At 36.4% G+C, this 18,770-nt stretch overlaps 2 protein-coding genes across 5 annotated transcripts in view; one reads left to right on the forward strand and one right to left on the reverse strand.

The window, feature by feature from the left end:
• LOC141436453 (popeye domain-containing protein 1-like) overlaps positions 1–18,237 on the forward strand; it is a 64,047-nt gene extending 45,810 nt beyond the window's left edge. The window contains exons 1-5 of one of the 4 annotated variants that reach the window (XM_074099439.1): positions 12,505–13,187; positions 13,829–14,016; positions 14,911–15,044; positions 17,321–17,491; positions 18,117–18,237. In XM_074099439.1, the coding sequence (XP_073955540.1) occupies positions 12,553–13,187; positions 13,829–14,016; positions 14,911–15,044; positions 17,321–17,491; positions 18,117–18,236 (1,248 nt within the window). In that variant the 5' untranslated portion in view covers positions 12,505–12,552 and the 3' untranslated portion in view covers position 18,237. Of the gene's footprint in view, positions 1–2,088; positions 4,908–7,238; positions 10,727–12,504; positions 13,188–13,828; positions 14,017–14,910; positions 15,045–17,320; positions 17,492–18,116 lie in introns of those variants that run through there. The other 3 variants (XM_074099441.1, XR_012452310.1, XM_074099440.1) reach the window with 3 other exon arrangements.
• On the reverse strand, positions 10,718–12,098 carry LOC141436455 (dnaJ homolog subfamily C member 25 homolog). Its single transcript, XM_074099442.1, has one exon. It carries the CDS (start codon positions 11,938–11,940, stop codon positions 10,927–10,929), a length of 1,014 nt encoding a protein of 337 aa, XP_073955543.1. The 5' UTR covers positions 11,941–12,098; the 3' UTR covers positions 10,718–10,926.
• Positions 18,238–18,770: the final 533 nt, after the last annotated feature.

The following is an 18,770-nucleotide window of genomic DNA, read 5'->3' on the forward strand; positions in this document are numbered from 1 at the left end:
AATAAGAATAATATTTTTTTACTCCGGAAACTACCTAATTATTCAACGCGACTTTAGTTTAACTTATAACGTCACTACTTTAAAAAAAAAATTGTACCTCAAAATAGACAATATTTTTAGTGAGCTTTATGAGCATTATGTCAAGGTTCAACTTTGTTGACGTTGACATATTGATTTTAGATACAAGATTTTTTCAAAGTAGTCACGATATCTTGACCGCACTACTTCACGGAGGAGAAATGAGGGCTAAAAGCCAGGTGAATTATCGCTAGATGGCGTTAGTATCGTGAGGTTTTTTTTGACGTTACGTTCTTGCTTGCAATAGGGCATAGTATTCAAAGCTCTGCGCAGGGGGCGACACTAGCACAAACCGTAAATAAACCGCCATGACAACGTCAGTTCTCTTTATATTTCGTCGCCATAACAGATCATGACCAAAGAGTATTAATACCTATGAAAATCATGAATTATTTATAAGTAACAAAATAAATGATACATATATGATAATATTTACATCGATAGTAGCGATAGAGCTATATTTCCAAAATAATTAATTGAAAAAAATAATTGAAATAATATATGTATTACGGCATCCTACGGACATTTAAGATACCTACTCAAAAAACATAAACCATAAGCCGCGTATCAACTAGAGGCAGCCTCGGGCCGAGCGGCTGCCTCGCTCCGAGGCCGCGCAAGTGGAGACGCTGCCTCTACCTGAGGCGCGCCTCGACACGAGGCAAATTCGGCGCCGCGAGCCGAGCCATATTTTGTCGGTTTTTTGGCCGTGCTCAAAGGAGCCTCAGTCTGAGCCGTGCCTTTGATGGAGACGGTTTAAAGTGGGTCGCATGTTGCGGATCAGGACGAGGCCTATCGCCTCAGCTAAATCCACAACGTGCCTCGAGCCCATGCCTCAGAGCGAGCAGCCTCAAACTGAGGCTATTTGCTTCAAGTCGAAGCAGCTCGGCCTGAGGCTGCTCTAATGGATACGCGGCTATAAACATATGGTATGTGCTAGTGCTGCACTCTGACGGGATAAAATTGCAGTAATATTCCCTTTTGGCTCATTTAGTTATTAGCCAATTGCAAGCAAGACCGTAACGACAAAAAAACCTGACGATACTAACGCACGCCATCTACCGATATTTCGCCTGTGTTTTAGCCCTCATTATGTATTGTTTTGTGTTTTAATGAATGCAGACATGCTCGAGTACCATCCTAAATGTATATCAGCTAATGTACAGACGGACCGACTATTACGCAAATTTATGTGGAGGAAATTTTATAATTATCGCGGTTAATAAAAACTCATCTAGTTAATTACTATCGTGTGACTGTAGTTAAATGATATTTGCTACTAAGATGTTTCAATATGTTTAATTCTCGGTCTGTATGTTTTTAAACGCATCACACATTGGCCTATATAAGATCATATTTTTAAATAGTTTGGGCCCAATATGTGATGTAACGCTCTATTCATTGGGTTCTAATGGCACAGGAATTATAGTACTAATGTATAAAAGCGACACAAATGTACCTGTTACGTTTTAAAAATATGCTAAATTGCAAAATATTAACTGTAATCCGATATCTGAGAAAAATTCTTGGAAAAGATAGCAGTGACAAAAAAGTCGGAGAAAGTAATGCCCAAACTTAACACTACGATATTTCTCCTTCCCCATTCTATTACAGAAAACATCTCGCAGTTCTGATTGGGTAGAGTTTAAAAAGTTTACCGCTACTTAGGTAACCGGCAGTTAACCATATAAAACTACAGGCTAAAAAATATACTGAAAAAATCTGGCCCTCAGATGTATGCAGTTATAGGTAATTTTGTATAAAGAGTGCCGCTCAGTATCGTTTCGTTGTCCACGAAAGTTATCCATCCAAATGGTTAATTGTCTATCGCACAGGGGAAAAAAAGTAACTAGCGTTATTAAGTTATTCAATTGCTTGAAGTTGGTACATAATATGCGTGCTAAATAATGACCGTGTCGCTTCTATACGGCGGTAGTGATAATTCCCGTGGCACTGTTGCCTAGAGCACTAGTACTAGTAACGCTGTGTTGTGGTTGTGCGCCGGCGCAGGCGAGCACGCGCCGCTGCTGCGCGCCGCGCCCAAGCCCGCCAACTGCTGAGCGACGGAACTCCTCTCCCTGTACCCTCCTTACATCTTGATGCGACTTTCGTTCAAATACGGTGCTCTTGATTACTTTGGGCGGGTCTACACGTTGTTCAATCTTCGCTGACTGAGGGAGAAGGATCATTATTCGAGTGTTTATTCTGTATGATTTTCGTGGGTATATTTTTTTTGACATGGTAGAAGATTCTGATACAGTTTCCAGGTTATCTAGTAGAAGTACAGGACGTCTAAAAATAATCAATCATGTCATCAAATTCTAACCAAAAAATGTGACCACGAAAATGAGGCGGTTGAAACACTCGTTAGGTAGGTATAGTGCAGCTACAAGCTGTATACTCAACCAATAAAAGTCAATAAGGTTGAAATGAAAATCAATATTTATGCTTCTATATATTTTGTTAATTAGCTTTTGCCCTGTATTCGGTTATCGCGCGCTGTTCCCTCGGGAACTGTGCATTTTTCCGGGATAAAACTCACTCAACTCACTCTCGGGCCCATAAACTATCTCTATGGCAAAAACCACTTCGATCCGTTGCTCCGTTACGGCGTGAAATACGGACAAACACACTTTCGCATTTATAATATTAGTATGGATTAATTACAGCTGCAGCAGCTTTTATGAGCGATATAAGTGTAGTTTTTTCGTTTCTACTATATATTTTTTTACCAGTAAAATTGACAAAAAACGATACTACAGTGCGGATGGCAACATTATTTCGCTCTATCGTACAGTCGCCATCAGATATTTCGGAGCGGCAAAGCAAGGTGATCAAATAAACGTGTATGTTCCGATATTATTGACCACCTTGGGCGCTCCGAAATGGCGACTGTACAGCCGTTTCCCTCAGTTGGCATTGGCTAGCATTCATTAGCTATGGCACTAAAATGTCTCATGATCGTGACCTTGCTTGATATTAACGGCGACACTCGCCCAGTGTAGAGATGGCGAATGTCCCATTTTCTATGGAAACAAATAACCTGAATACTATACGCGTAAGTACGCACATTCGATGATTAGTGACCTGCTCACATTTTTTTGTTGCGCTCCATCCATTCGCCATCCCTGGCCTAGTGGATACTAGAGCTGTGTGACCAATTACAAAGCTGCGCTAAGATGTTGCAGCAGCTAGCTAGGGTGTGCTATGTAAATAAAGTTATCCAATTGAATCGGTGGATTTTTCCTCGCATACGGCTGCTACCTCGCATAACTCTGGTATTCAAATGTACCTAATGCTGGGCAAGTTGAATACTTTCCTCTGAAGTAATTCTTGATCTTTCGTGGGATATTTTTCCTGTATTGAATACAGGCTTAATAGTAGCTGGGGTTCAAAACATAGTTTGGTAAAATTTCGGACAGTTGATTGTTAAAATGTCAACGCTAAAAACTAAGTTCTAACGCCAAGATCTGGCGACAGAAGAGAACGAAAGTCGCAGCAACTTTGGTTATTTGTCGTGCAACTGATACCTTCCCTAATATATTTTTATTTCCCTTTTAATTTTTCATTCACGGTGGTTTCAATATCCCTTTCCTGATTTATATTACGCACTTTACTAACAAAATTTAAGTATTATTTCGAATTATTAGTAAAAACCTTATCTATCTATATTTTGTTACAAACTGTATGAAATTAATGAATGTATCTATGTTGTGCAACTTTCAAGATTTATTTGCACTACAATGTACTTACAGTCCGGGATCTCTACAGAAGCTAATATTTTAATTTATATTTACAGTTATCTGGAAAGTCGATTTTTATAATTTTTCTTTCCTGACTCTTTTACATATTATTATAATTTAATTCATAACGTATTTGAACAGTTTTACATTTATACATGGTATGCTGGAACTTAGTATTACCTACGTGCTTACATAAAAGTACTTATACATATAATTATTTTTACAGAAATGTGTGATAATCGGATAATTAACCTAACCATGACTTATTGAATCTATTTCGCATTTCGCGTCCTTATTGTAGTTTATATGTCGCATGTAGATGTCCGTATTAACGCCCTAGTCATGTATTGTTTTCCATAATCAGTATATTTATCTTCACGTAATACATAAGTATCATATTATAAAGGGTCCACTTACACAAATCGAGTATTTGACATTGAGCGCTTGAATATGTTTGAAATTCGCGTTTTGCGTCACGAATACCTCTATTCAACATTGATATTGGCATGGATTATATTTCGAAAATAAATTGGAGAAGGTCTTAAAAAACTACAAGATATCACGGTAAAGACAACTTATTTGTCACGTGTTGGTACTGTTTTTTTTTCAAGTCAAAAATCTTGCGTGATTTAGTTTAGCTGTAGCGAAGCGAAAGCGAAGAATCTTACGAAGTACCTACAGATAAAGGTAGGGTAGAAAATTGGTTACTCATAATTCCTATTTGCCAGCGATAGTAAACACTTCCTAACTTAATGTAAGTGGGCCCTTGAGAAATACTTTTATATGTGCATGTGATTAAGATAAGTGCTTTAAATATACTCGTATAAAAAGCTGGTGTCTATTTACGTAACTTTTTCACTTAGCAATTTATTGCTAAAATAGTTTAGACTAAATAGAATCCAGCAATACCTTTTCTTTAAGTATTTAGATATCATAGACTGCTTTAATGGTAGCTGTTACCCTTATATATAAAAGATAGTCTAGTTTATGTAAGACTTATGAGCTTAATCATTAATCAATGATCCTTAACGTCCCGTCCTTTGAGCCCAAAATCCCTAAGCATGTTCGGAAGATCGACATTTAAAGGTAATTTTTTGTTTCATTATTTTTGTTCACCCTAACACTCACGAATTGGCATAAACAACATTCGTTTTTTTTTCTTAATTATTATTTTGTGTAAGCGCTGCATTGGAGAGTGTAACGAGGTAGTTATAATCAGCTCATATGCCTAAATTGGATAATCTGCCAGACTGCCTAGCTAACACGTATGACTGGGAGTTGCTATGTCGCTCAGTGTTTGAAACTGGAAGCACTGATCAACTTCGTACATTTACAGCACGAGATTGTGGAGCCACTTGCCATTGGTGAATTTATTATTATTAATATTTACTTGGAGTACCTATCTATGTATTACTCGGCTAAATTATGGACAGCTAGTTTTTACGCGTAAACCATCGGAACGAACAGTTGGATTGAAATTCCGGGATTTCCTAAATCCCCGTGGGATTTCTCATAAATTACATCTTATGGATTTTACTGACGTTATATAAAACATCCGCGCAAAATTTCATGTTTAATCCCATCATCGCTTGAAATTTCAAGATTCCGTATCCCGTGGGAATATTAGGATAAAAAGTATGTCATTTTAGATCCAGCTTATCTACATTCCAAACATTCCAAATTTCATCTGAATCCATCCAGCCGTTTTCACGTGAGGCAATCATAAACGTACTAAACACACATTTCCCATTTGAATTAACAGTAGGATAGTGTAGGTGGCTTACATTCTGTGTTGTGATTGTATGAGTAATGGTGATTTTTTCACCGGCGAGGCGAGACGAGAATTGAAATTTGTATGGCGGCGCTCGCGGCGGGCGTGCGAGAATGCATACAAATTTCAATTCTCGTCTCGCCTCGCCGGTGAAAAATCACCTTAAATGGAGATCACAAATCACACGGGAGTCACAAATAGTCACAATTTACTCGTGACAAGCAGCTGATTACCTATTGGTTGTTATAAAAATACTAAGCATTTTTTTTATTTTACTAATGAATAAACCAAAATACCATCATTCAACATCCACATTTTACGTTAAGCCTCGCACATGGCACAAGCACTGGCGGTGTGATTAGTGGCACGCATGTTTGTATGTCTGTGAATGTTGGCCGGTGAGCTTTTGGGTGTGTTAAGTTAACTGCTTTCTTGACCTTTTTAACGTCGACGACGCCTAGTCTTCATGCCTACGCCGTCAACCGTTTGGTCCAACTACAGCGTGCAAAGGTGAACTTTTCTGAGATAAACTGGAGTTCGAGTCTGCCAATATGATGATGTGGCATCTAGACTAGTGACTAATTTTGATTGCGTCGATGGCGTTCAAAAGGATAAGCTTAAGGCTACACTGCAGTGTAGGTACAGTCGAGTTCATAAAGTTGTGAACAAAAATTTCTAAACGACTCTATTGTTAACGGCGTATAAGCGTGTTCAGATATTTTTGCTTACAAGTTTATGAACTCGACTGTGTTAGTGAGCCACGACTATTGGCATAGGTACTGTTACTTGATTAGTTAGCCGGTAGCAAGGTACAGTACAGTCACGATCGTTAATTTGGGACCCACTTAAGATCGAATATCTGTCATTTTGTATAATTCAAAGGACTTTCACGAAATGGGTCCCAAATTAACGATCGTGACCGTACCTCTCTTGCATGTAGTATACAGGATTGCTCATTTAGATTGGTCAGTAGGGAAAGTCTGAAGTTCCTAAGACATACGAAGATCTGTTCTTAGGAACCAATGTCATAGATTTTAGTCACATGTGCGTAAGTTTTATCAATTGATGCATTGTAAGTTTTATTTTTCAAAACAACCGGAGTCCCACTGCTTTGCCATAGTCTAAAACATTTTTGTATAACCAAGAAGAAAAATAATTTGTATTCCGCTATATTTAGCGTTGGAAATACTCACCAATATACCTACTAAGAATTTCGCTTATTAATCTAATTAATTATGTCATTGTTGATCTATTCGCACTGCCATTTTCATGTTTACGATGTACAGAATACTCGCGCTCGGTGGTCGCTCGTAAGAACAAAAGGATTTTTAATTTGTAATACTAGCAATTCTATGATTTTATACTAGTCTCTAGGGAAGGTATAAAGGGTGCTTATAGCCTTTGAGAACTGACCCCAAAGCTTAGCTAGGCTATAGTTTTTAACTTTAGACTTTACGAGCAATGTTCAATGGCTACCCTGCTACATCCTGTACATAAAATTCGCAATTCATTGAATAAGCCCGACGCGAACTAAATATATTATTCTGTTCGTCGTAAACTGACATGGCATTACACTTCCGAAGTTATAATGCCCTACCTTACCTTGCCTAAAGCCAGAATGTTCTAGAATGTTTCTTATCATTCAGCAACCGACCCGAACGCGTGGCGACTTGGACGCATCGAGGAAACAGACCACGAAACGCCCGTGTGAGGGCGCGCGATGCACGTAGCGGTGCGCCGCGTCCCGCGCAGGCGCCGCTAGTGCAGCGAACAAAACGAAAAACACTAAGTGTCAAGTGAATTGATTTTTTACCCTGCGGAGAGATGGCGCTGTAGTTAATGGGTTTTGAAATGTGCTTTGAGAGAGTGATAAGCGGTCGGTTGATTGAAAGCGATATGTACAGTGATGTGTGCTAAGGCTTGAGAATTAAAAGTGATTAGCAAGATTTTTTTGTTCAATCGATTTATTTCGAAGCCGTGCTTTGTGATTTTTTTGTATTCGAGGATCTTTGATTTTGGCTGATTTTTTTTAAATAATACCTATCTATTAAAGCCTTGAAAAGGCGGGCAGTAATATTTTTCGCGTCCATTATTTCTTAAAAAGTTATTATTGAATAATTATCTCATTTTAGGGCTCAAATTACTTTAATTCGCTGTAATGTAATTATTTAAATTACCTGGCATTAGAAAATTAATTCAAATTTAGGCAAAGTATTGTTTTCAAAGCTAGGCAATTGAGGAATTGTAAAAACACTGATTCTAATTTTTACCAATGTAACCATATCAACTACGGGGTAAAATGTTGACTGTTAACATGAATAAATTTATTCTGCCGCTATCATAAAACTGTGATTGATTTTCTATATTAATTAAAAAGATAGTTTTTTTTTTGTATAACTGAAAGATAGGTAGATTTGCTACAAGAAAGTAAGAGAAGGATAGCGACTAGATTTATGATTCCATTCGAGACTCACTGCGAAGACTAGAAACATTGAATAGGTACAACAGATAGTAAAAAAAAGTACAATCAATTTGAATTATGACCCACCTTCACATTTCCCATTGGCTGACTGAAAATTACTCTATTTACGTGAAGATGCCATGGCGTAACTTTCCCTGCATTATGCCCAATATTGGCTAGATTTTATAAATCAAAGAAAGGCGGGTCAAAACCAAATTGTTCGAGTAAACAAAGATAATATTGACATTTTGTAATTAAATAGTTAGGTGATAGAAATAGATACATTATTAAAAAATGTGTTTAATATCAAAGTGATGACGTTGATTCAGGCGTTGCTTTGGGAACCCATATCATTGAAATACAACCTTTTGCCTTTTTTTACTCTAAAGTCTACTGTCACTGCGGCGAGTTATTTAAATAAAAGTTAAAATATTTTGCAAAAACAGGGTTTGTTTTGTCACCCGACTGCCCAAAGGAGGGTTATGTATAATATGGAAGTGGCAAACAAGCAAATGGGCCACCTAATGGTGCCACCACTACAACCACCTAACCAGCATAATAGTAATAGTAAGCAAAACCCTGACATTTTAAAGTACTAATTGAATTTTAATTTTGTAGTAAACGGTTAAACTTATTATTTATTTTATTAATTGTACATTACATATTGCTAGATTAATTCATTAAAGCCGGTAACAGTCCCGTTTGATAAATACAACAACTGATTAAATGTTAAGTTAACCCTGCTAGATGAGCGTCTTTTTGTAATGCATAAAGTTCTCGGGTCAAAAATGTTTGTAATCAAACTCCTTCGAAACGGCTTGACCCGTGACCGATTTTTACGTTTTTTTTGTGTATATTCGGTAGGTCTGAAAACGTAAACTATTTTTCATACTTTTACGTGGACGCAGTTGCGGGCAACAGCTAGTAATAATATATTAGTAATTTGTGTCACAAGGGAGCAAAATGATGTATTTATGGCGAGGGCGGTATATTGCATCCAGAATGTAGCGAAGGATTCTACAATAGAATCCTGAGCGTAATGAGGGATTCAAATGTTAACGCCCAAGATGAAAATAATTTTGCTTCCGAGTGACTTGTACAATTTTTAACACCAAGTATGACGAAAATTGGAATAAAAATATTCTAAATATAATTAAAGAGCAACCAGCATAGAAAAGGGCGTGGTTTTACAATTATCAACTTCAAAAAATTGCATTTGCAAAGAAACACTTAGAAAAGTTGCACTTTGCTCCCTCTCGTCAGGGAGGAAAAGTTACTTTTCTGAATGAGAGGTGTGAAAAATATTTTGCGATTGATACATACATCTATCATTTCATATAACTATAACAATGTACTTATATCAAATGACAGATTTTTAAGTACAAACTGTCAATTTAATTTCCTAATTTCATCGTAATCTATACATACAATATAACTTCTCTGAATGTATTCATAATCAAATCTCATCAGAAAATCTCACCAAAAAAAGTAAAATACTTGCATACTGGCTTTCTTTCATATTATAATAAATGCCTATATGTAGGAATCAATGACAATGTCTTGGCAGATTTTATAAGATATTATGTATACCTACTTACTTCAGATTATGTACCACATAGTGTAATACATTTGAGTACAAAATTTTATTTCCAATGCTTTTAAATGCACCAGAAAATTGTATCAACTTATATAAAATAAGTTTTATTTAAGGAAATGTATCACGAACGTAAGTATTGAAAAGGTGCCCTCTTCTTGTACAGTATCATGGAATTGTTGTATGTTCAATGTTGGAAAATGTATGTGATAGAATTCAATGTAAATTGTATTTGTAACATTTCAAAATTACTTTTCAAACCACGTAAAATGTTAGGCATGATATTTAACATGTACTCAAGACTTGTAAAGTGTAAAATAAGATAAACTAGAGTAAAAAAGCCGTAAAGAAATAAAAATTCACAAATTAATCTTTAAATATAGCAGAGAAACATAATATTGATTTTAAATAATAATCTAATTAATTACCACAAATGCACTGCCAATGCAATTATTAATATAAAACTGGTTTTTAAATGGTGGGTGTAAAAATCTAATCATCCCACTAGTAAAAAACTGTCATGCAGGAGACTACAAGATAATTCTTTCATTTATTAAGGATCTCAGATTTTTATTGCCACACTTGTGACAATTTTACAAGTTTCAAATAAGAAAAGAAAATGAATTTACACAAGCATGGCTACATTAACGCGTATAGCTACGGTTCACAACAAAGCAGAAAATGTGAAAGTGTTGTTGACAAAAAACAACTATTGTTGCGAGAGTTAGATGGATAGCCATGTTTTTTCCGGTGACGCAAAAGAGTAGACATTAGAAACGAAAAACGAATTAGGTAATCGCAATATTTGCTGTTCTAGAGTTTTGCCTTTCAACTTTGACAGTAAGGAACTTGTAAAATTGTCCTGTGTATCTATAACTTGCCTTGACATAAAATGAATGTTGTAATTGTAAAAAGTGAGCGCCTGGTGTGTCGGATTAGAATGCCTTAACGAATTGCCATTTGTGATGAGTGTAAATTATGAATGTAATTATGTATGTAACTATTATATTATAATAATTGAATCAATGTAGTAATGTTGAGACAGAGAATAAACAAATAAAAAAAACTACTTGTATAAATTATGAATTTTATTTAAATGCAGTCTTTTGCAGTCCCACCACAGCTTTTATTTAGTGTTACTATTTGGTTGTGAAAAAGTAAAATTTATGCAGATGCATGAAATAATTAAATGATTAGACACAGAAAATATGACAGTATAAATATTATTTTGGTTTATAACATTAAATTAGGACAAAATAAATATCACAACATTAATTCATCAGGAGTCGTCAAATGTCATCCTTCCCACTCCATGTTGCTTTATGTATCTTCTATATTGTTTGTATTTGTTATTTTCTGCTAAAGCTTTCTTTGCTTCCTCATCCTTTAGAGTCTTCCAGGCCACAAAGTTGTCTTTGATCCACAACTCTTCATCCAAAAACTCCTCCCGTTCCTTATCTTCTAAAGAGTCAAACTGATGCTGTCCCAATTTCATGAACTTCCTAATTAAATATAGTTTTTCCTCTTCACCATACGGCTGTCGCAGAATAGTAAACTTCCAAAACCATCTCATGTACCAGTATAGGTAATATGAAATGGTGTAAGGCAGGATTATCAACTGAACCCAAAGAATATCTGTGATTTCTGGTTTTGCATAAGCTCCTTTTATATCCATGTTCTCCTCTATAACTCTCCTTATAATTCTATCTTGCTCTTCCTTTTGTTCTGATTTACTCTTTCTATTTTTCTTAGACTGTAGCTCCTTGGTTTCAGCTTTGGCAATTTCTAGTGCTTTATTCCTGTACTTTGGAACCGTCATAAAGTATTTAATGGCTGTGTCGTACTTAGACCACGCGCTGTAGTACTGCATTATTGATATGATGGAGATCGTGACAGCAATCACGATGCGAACATCTACTTTGGGTGCCATGCGCCGGCGGTAGTACCTGTAATAATGGGCGTAGTACTCCTGAGGATTATCAAGCATGTAATCATAGTCAGTCCTTTCCTCTTCATCGCGCAGAATCTCGTAGGCAGTAGCGATCTGCTTAAACTTCTCTTCCGCAACCTTCTTAGCCTCAGGATCTCTATGCAAGTCCGGGTGGTATTTTCTCGCCAGCAAACGGTAGGCCTTACCCACTTCATTCTTAGTTACGTCCCTAGTGACCCCTAGGACTTCGTAACAGTTTTCTTTCCCGCAATAAATACCTTCGAGTAGGTGATCGTGCGACGAAACCGTGCCGAACTGCCATGACAGAAAGATCAGGAATGTACACTGTAAGTATTTCGTCATGGTGTTAGAACATAGTCTCTAATTGAAATAACTAAGCAAACCAGCGATAAAATTATCGCTGCAATTTTAATTACTAAAAAATGCTCTTATGCGGCCTGTCAGTACACCAAGCGACCGACGGGCTGTGATGATGTGACAACTGAGAAATGACAAGATGACAAGTAACCAAACCAATTAACCAAAATGTCAACGTCAATAGCAACGTCAGCTAATTTTTGTTCAGAAACTAAATGCGCAAAAAAGAAAATGTTTTAACCAGTAAGTAGCTAGCGGAGAACAAGCCGTAAGGTGACTTTTGTCAGTGCTACAACTGAATCAAAAAATTACAACGTTCGCGTTGCAGACAGATTTACGGATGCGTTCAATCACAAAGAAGAAAAAATAGCCTATGCTGTCTATGATTTACTGTCAGACTGTGGTGTGACAGTGACAGCACAGACATACAGCTGGTTCAGCTGGTTGTCTGTCAGAATCACAAAGCTCGACAGGAATCGTTGTCTAGAATTTACCGTCAACGTACACTGACAGCAAAGCGTGGACAGTTCAGAAACACAAAACATTTATTTCGATCAAGTTCGTGGTAAATCTAAAAAAAAGTAACAACCCAAAAAAATGATTCAGAATTCCCTAGAAACATTCGCAGATAACGTTTTTTTCTTTCTGACTGGAGAAACCAGAGGCAGCAAAGGATTATTAGTAAAAAAACATTCCGAAAGCGTAAACATTCACGGTGAATTCAGCTTCCCGTTAACAGTGAAATCGTGGCACGGACTTATAGATTCTTCGAAATTATCCGTTGATGAAAGCAATAATCTGATGACATGTATAGGAAAAACTACAGAAGAACTAATCAAAGAATCGCAAAACTGGAATTTACAAATAAACAAAGTGAAAGAACGCAAAGGTCGTATTCACATATTTCTTGATCGGATTATATCTATCCGTACTGGAATGATAGAAGCTCTAAAGAACAATGAATTGATTACCAGTAGATTAGATGGCACATTAAATTCAGTGAGTTGTGAATCACTATGCAATGATAATTGTATGTCTTCTTTTCGTTTGAGGCATTTTGCTGAGACTATTCAGAATTTGTGTGCAATATCTGGGAATACTCTGAAAATATTCGTTAGCGGTAAGTCATCTTGTATATGCCCTGATGGCAGTAAAATGGTGCTATGTGGAGCTGTAGTGAATGCTAAAACTGGAAGTAAAGAAAAGTCAATAACAGGGGACGAGTTTGTCAGGTATTTTGGTTTACATTATAGTTTCTCTAATATATGTAATATACTAGCTGTCAAAAATATTGAAACTTGATCAACGTAGAGTGAGATTATCTACACCCCTTCTGTGACTCTTAAAAGGCACCATTTGCATTGGAAACTGGTAAATCCCCTTGTCATTAGTGTCTGGAGCAACTACCACTTCTTTTGCTCTACCCCAGGGCCAGTGTCTTTTTGAGATTTATTATATTCATGTGCTGTAAATTGAATTGTTTAGGTAGTGCCACCAGATTGGGGCCAAGCCGTGGTGGCCGAATGGTTTGACCTATCCCCTCTCAAGCAGAGGATCGTGGGTTCAAACCCCAGCTTGCACCTCTGAGTTTTTCTAAATTCATGTGCTAAATTACATTTGAAATTTACAACGAGCTTTACGGTGAAGGAAAACATCGTGAGGAAACCTGTATAAACCTGCGAAGCAATTCAATGGTGTGTGTGAAGTTCCCAATCCGCACTAGGCCCGCATGGGAATTACGGCCCAAGCCATCTCATTCTGAGAGGAGGCCTGTGCCACCATTGATGACAGCATAACAGTTAAACCAAAGCACTGTGAAATTCAGATACAATTTATAGAAAGAATTTTATAATATTTCTATTGATAATTCCAGGCTCCGTCAAAATGAGATGACCCTTATAGCCCAGCACAAATATGGAGTGAGAGTGTCTACAGATTCCAAATGGAAAGAGTTCATTGCCAGTCTCGGAGAGTCAGCTGCAGTATTTGAATTACTGGAGACCAAGCCGTCTAGCGCAGTAAAAATTAACTTTGGTTCTTCATCTGCTGGATCTAGTAAAGGTAGTATTTAAAATTGAAATGTTTTATCAATAGTGATCGTTATCAAACATGCACTTTTTGTAGCAAAGTATGGTTGACAAAAAAAAACAAATACACAAGTATTTTAAACTTATATAAGTTTGTATATTTCTTATATAAACTTGTATATTTCACAAATTATGAGATTTATATACATATTTATAATAATTTGTCTAAATTATACTGAATAAACGACTAAAATTTGTTCAATAGATTTGTCTGTCAGTTGTTTATGTTAATTAGAAAAAAAAAACCATTTTAAATAACTAAATAACCTTTCTACATTAACAGAAGTCATAGGAAGGTAATTTAAGTATTCAATTATTAATAAATCAATTAATAATGCCATTTGATGAATATTGTTTTAAAAAATATATATGGGCGAAAAAGGATTTGTACAGTCAGCAACAAAGATATGAATACAGTCAAAGTGCAAAAAATATGTATACACAACGTTAATGTTCAGGCAATAATGTCCTGTATACATATTTTTGGCACTTCAAACATATGTATATTTTTGTTGCTCATTGTACCAAAAAGAGTCTAGAGGTAGAATCTAGAGGTGTAATCCTAAGAAGTTAAGTATTTATTTAATAGTTAAGAACAAAAGTGAATCAAATGTATTTGTTTTTTCTTCCAACCATACCCATACAAATTGAGATCACAAAAGTATTGTGTTTGATCAAAAAAACATTTATTTGGCTCATACCAACATGTTATAGTATTCAATAAGAATCAAAGACAAAATAGGGGTCCCTTCTTTACAACTTTTGCATCTACTTACATAGTTTCTTGTTCATTGATAAAGACATGACAAGGTCACTCCAGTCCAGATTACACAAAGTCATACTTATAATATTTTTCTTACCATTTCAGGTGCCGCATTTGTTCTGTACAATTGTGCCAGACTGGAAACTATAGTGAGGACATTCAACGAGAAAGTTGATGAAGCAGTCTATCCACCATTGCCCGAATTTGAAAATACCGACCTTACTTTACTTACACAAGAGGTAATAAACATGAATTGAAAGGTTTTTTTTTATTCGACTGGATGGCGAACGAGCAAGTGGGTCTCCTGATGGTAAGAGATCACTACCGCCCATAAACATCTGCAACACCAGGGGTATTTATTGCGGATGCGTTGCCAACCTAGAGGCCTAAGATAGGATACCTCAAGTGCCAGTAATTTCACCGGCTGTCTTACTCTCCACGCCGAAACACAACAGTACAAGCACTGCTGCTTCACGGCAGGATAAGCGAGCAAGATAGTGGTAGCAATCCGAGCGGACCTAGGATGCGCGGTTTATGTACGCACAGTAATTTCGACCTCTAATTTGCTATAAGGGCACGAATTATCACGTCGTAAATTATTGTCGTACATTCGTGGCCGACTAATACTCGATCGTAATTGAACTGGAACTCTTGACACATTACTTAGTCGAATCAACTAGGCTGTCTTAGACTGTAGATCCATGATGGGCACAAGACATTTGTCGTCCTTTGGGCAAGCAGAAAGGTTAAAAATAACTACATTATCTTCATTTGATATTTCGAGACCCCTGCAAAGCCTGCAGGGCTACTACGAAACTCGAAGTTCGTGTCGTGCGGTCCCTCTGACACTTACACTATTTAATACGAGAGCGAGAGGGACCGCACGACACGAACGAACTTCGAGTTTCGTAGTAGCTCTGCTGGCTAAGCCTACCTACGGGTATGTATGATATAATATACAGGGTGTTCGGCACATGGACCGTCAAATTTTTATGGGATATTGTTACGGTTATTTGCTATCTTTTCACCCTTAGACCTTGGATCCTTAGGGTCACGGTTTTGGAGATATGATTTTTAAATGTTTTTCTCAAATTTTCCGAAATCCCGTTTTTAAACGTTCGCTACTTTTTTATTAATGAATGCAAAATTATTATTTTTTGTATTTAATACTTGGTAATACATGCTTGTTCAAATAATAATAGTTTTTATTATAATTCATAGTCTCAAAAGGACGTACGATTTCTTTAAATTACTTCTCTAGCTTATGAACTTTCTAACAATATGCTACACATTGATAAAAAATAAATCTGAGTCAAATTACGAGGATATTCCGTCAATAGGGCGATCACGAGACCGGGGCGATTGGTTCTTTACTATCGCCTTCTACACCGTGTTTTTCCAGAGTTCTGTTAACTTAGACAGACGCCTCACTTCATTGATAGAAACTATTCGGTAATTAACTTTTTGGTTAAATCGAAAATACACTTTTTTTTAAATAATATAAATTCACTTGTTAAGGGTCACATTGTTATATTCAAAACCTTTCCGAGTGATATTGACGAGATAAGAGAGATATGAAAAAATACTTTCTTATATTTTGTTAAATATTTGTGAATGAAACACTTTAGATACGGACTTTAAAAAACACCATGAATCAAGAATCTCAACAATGTTTACCTACCATGCATAATTATTTATCTTAATCCTTCCTTGATTATCCTATTAAAAGTAAGAGTTCGGGCACTACTGTCTTGGAGAAATTAATTTCATTTGACCTGGGAATGTTCCCTTAAACTTAACGGAAATCAAAATATCATGATGTAGACTCCTTGCCAAGCAAGTCTAAAACCAGTTTTAGTTGATGAATTACTGATGCATTAATATTAAGATACCTACTCGTATGTTATTATTGCCTAGACTTAGACAATGCATCTTGCATCTCGCACAGGTCATGTGTCTTCAAGGGTTAAATTAGGATCAAAGTATTAATGCACCTAACAACTCAATGTATTGAAAGATTTCGATATTTAAACGCTCTTTCTTGCCATCGCGGACGAATTTCAGAGTAAGTCAAAGGGGAAGACATACTTCCTCACCTCAATAGAAGCCAGCTGTATACCGGGATAGATTTTCAACGTGAATATTTGCATGTACTTAGTGTAACATTACACCGACCTTGGACGACCGGATGGCCAAGTCAAAGTCTAAGAACTTACATTTTTTACACTATGGCCAAGTAGTTAGAGAACCTGAGTACGAAGCTTGAGGTCCCGGGTTCGATTTCCAGCCGGGATTACATAATTTTAATGTTTTCTACTGGTGGTGGTAATTCGTCCTATACTACGCTTTTAAGTCTTTTAACGCGAGTTGTTAACTTACCCACGAATGGTCTAAGCAAGTGCCCAGTCTGGTGTTAGTACCTGATACAGACAAACATTTTGAAAGATGAACCAACCTAAAATAAAGGTTTAAAAGATTGATTTCATAGTACTAACAACTTTTTTTTTCTTTTCAGGACGAATGGAATATAGTGTTCAATTTCATATTGGGATTCCCTGGTCTTTTAAATAGCTGTATAGAAATAAGCGAAACGACGTGTGAATTCAGACCGCATCAGCTTTGCAGTTTTTTGTGCTCGTTAGTCAGAGTATTCAGCCAATATTACAGAAGGGTTAGGATACTAACAGTATGTATATCATGCGTTTTTTTTCTTTTAATTAATCTTCAAATTATTCCGGAGAATTTTAGCAGGCGTTTGGTTTAGTTTGATTGAACACATTTAAATGTTTTTCGGGACTTTTTAATTTTGGTTGACAAGTGTGTTCATACATTGGTCGATGTTCAAAGTGTACCGCGTCAAGGTGTGACAACATGTTAAGGCAAAAATTCAGATTAAACACGCAATAATATTCAGCAATATTCGGGAATAATTTGAAGACACCTGTATTTATTAGACCTTGAGAATTAATTATTTATGTCTCTCCAAGCGTGTCTTAAGTAGTAACGTAGTTTACTAAAAGTGGGTTTTAAACATTTTGTTATTTATGCGACTAATTGCAACATTAAACACCTGTACAGTATTATGTTGTAATAATAATGCGGTATGAAGAATATTATCATCCCATTTGATACTCATGAAACGTGAAACAGAACCTGTTACAATTGTTATGTTAGTTTGATATTATCACACTGTTATACTACTTCATTGGATCATGGGGGTAGTTACGAATTGGAAAAGGAAATGGAAAATTAAGGAAACAAATATTTGTGTAATGTATCATGTGTAATGTATCACCATGGTGTTGTTTCAGGAACCAAGAAAACACCTGCTTCCAGTAATGTACGCCAGAATACAGATGCTAAAGGTGCTAAACGAAACCCTCAAGATATGTTTACGAATATTAAATATTAAAAGTGTTACTCAAATGTAAATCTGACGCCTTTTATTGTCGCCCCATTTTTAATTGTGCGAAAGAAATTATAAAGTTGTATTATTTTATTTTAACTATACCCTGTGGCCGAAAGTTAAAACCTACCAATTAAGTGTAAACTGCTTAGGAAATGAAGATTAACTGTGTTGCCAAATAGAATCTAGTCAGAAAAAATCTAACAGGTAACTCGCTCTAACGTTGCGACCCTTACCTAACATTGTAACGAATTATTAATAAAATAGTGGAGTTAAACCGATCGTGGTTGCCAGCGTGCAGTTGAGTGCACTTCAATGCATCCCGACGTATAGCACAATGAATTCATGCAAATATAACTTGTTCAATACACCACTTCACTACGGCAGAGCAGCGCATAGAAAAAAAATGTTTTGTTTGGAAACACAAAGTTCACGTGATTGACCCAGGTATTTTATTGTAGGCATTGCCGCGCCGCGATTGGCCGACCGAGCGGCGCACGAATGTAGCCGACAAATCACGAACCGCTGTACACGGTCGCGCGTCCCATCTCGTCTAGTG

Source organism: Choristoneura fumiferana, chromosome 16, assembly GCF_025370935.1.
Source record: "Choristoneura fumiferana chromosome 16, NRCan_CFum_1, whole genome shotgun sequence".
In the NCBI taxonomy this organism is placed as follows: domain Eukaryota; kingdom Metazoa; phylum Arthropoda; class Insecta; order Lepidoptera; family Tortricidae; genus Choristoneura; species Choristoneura fumiferana.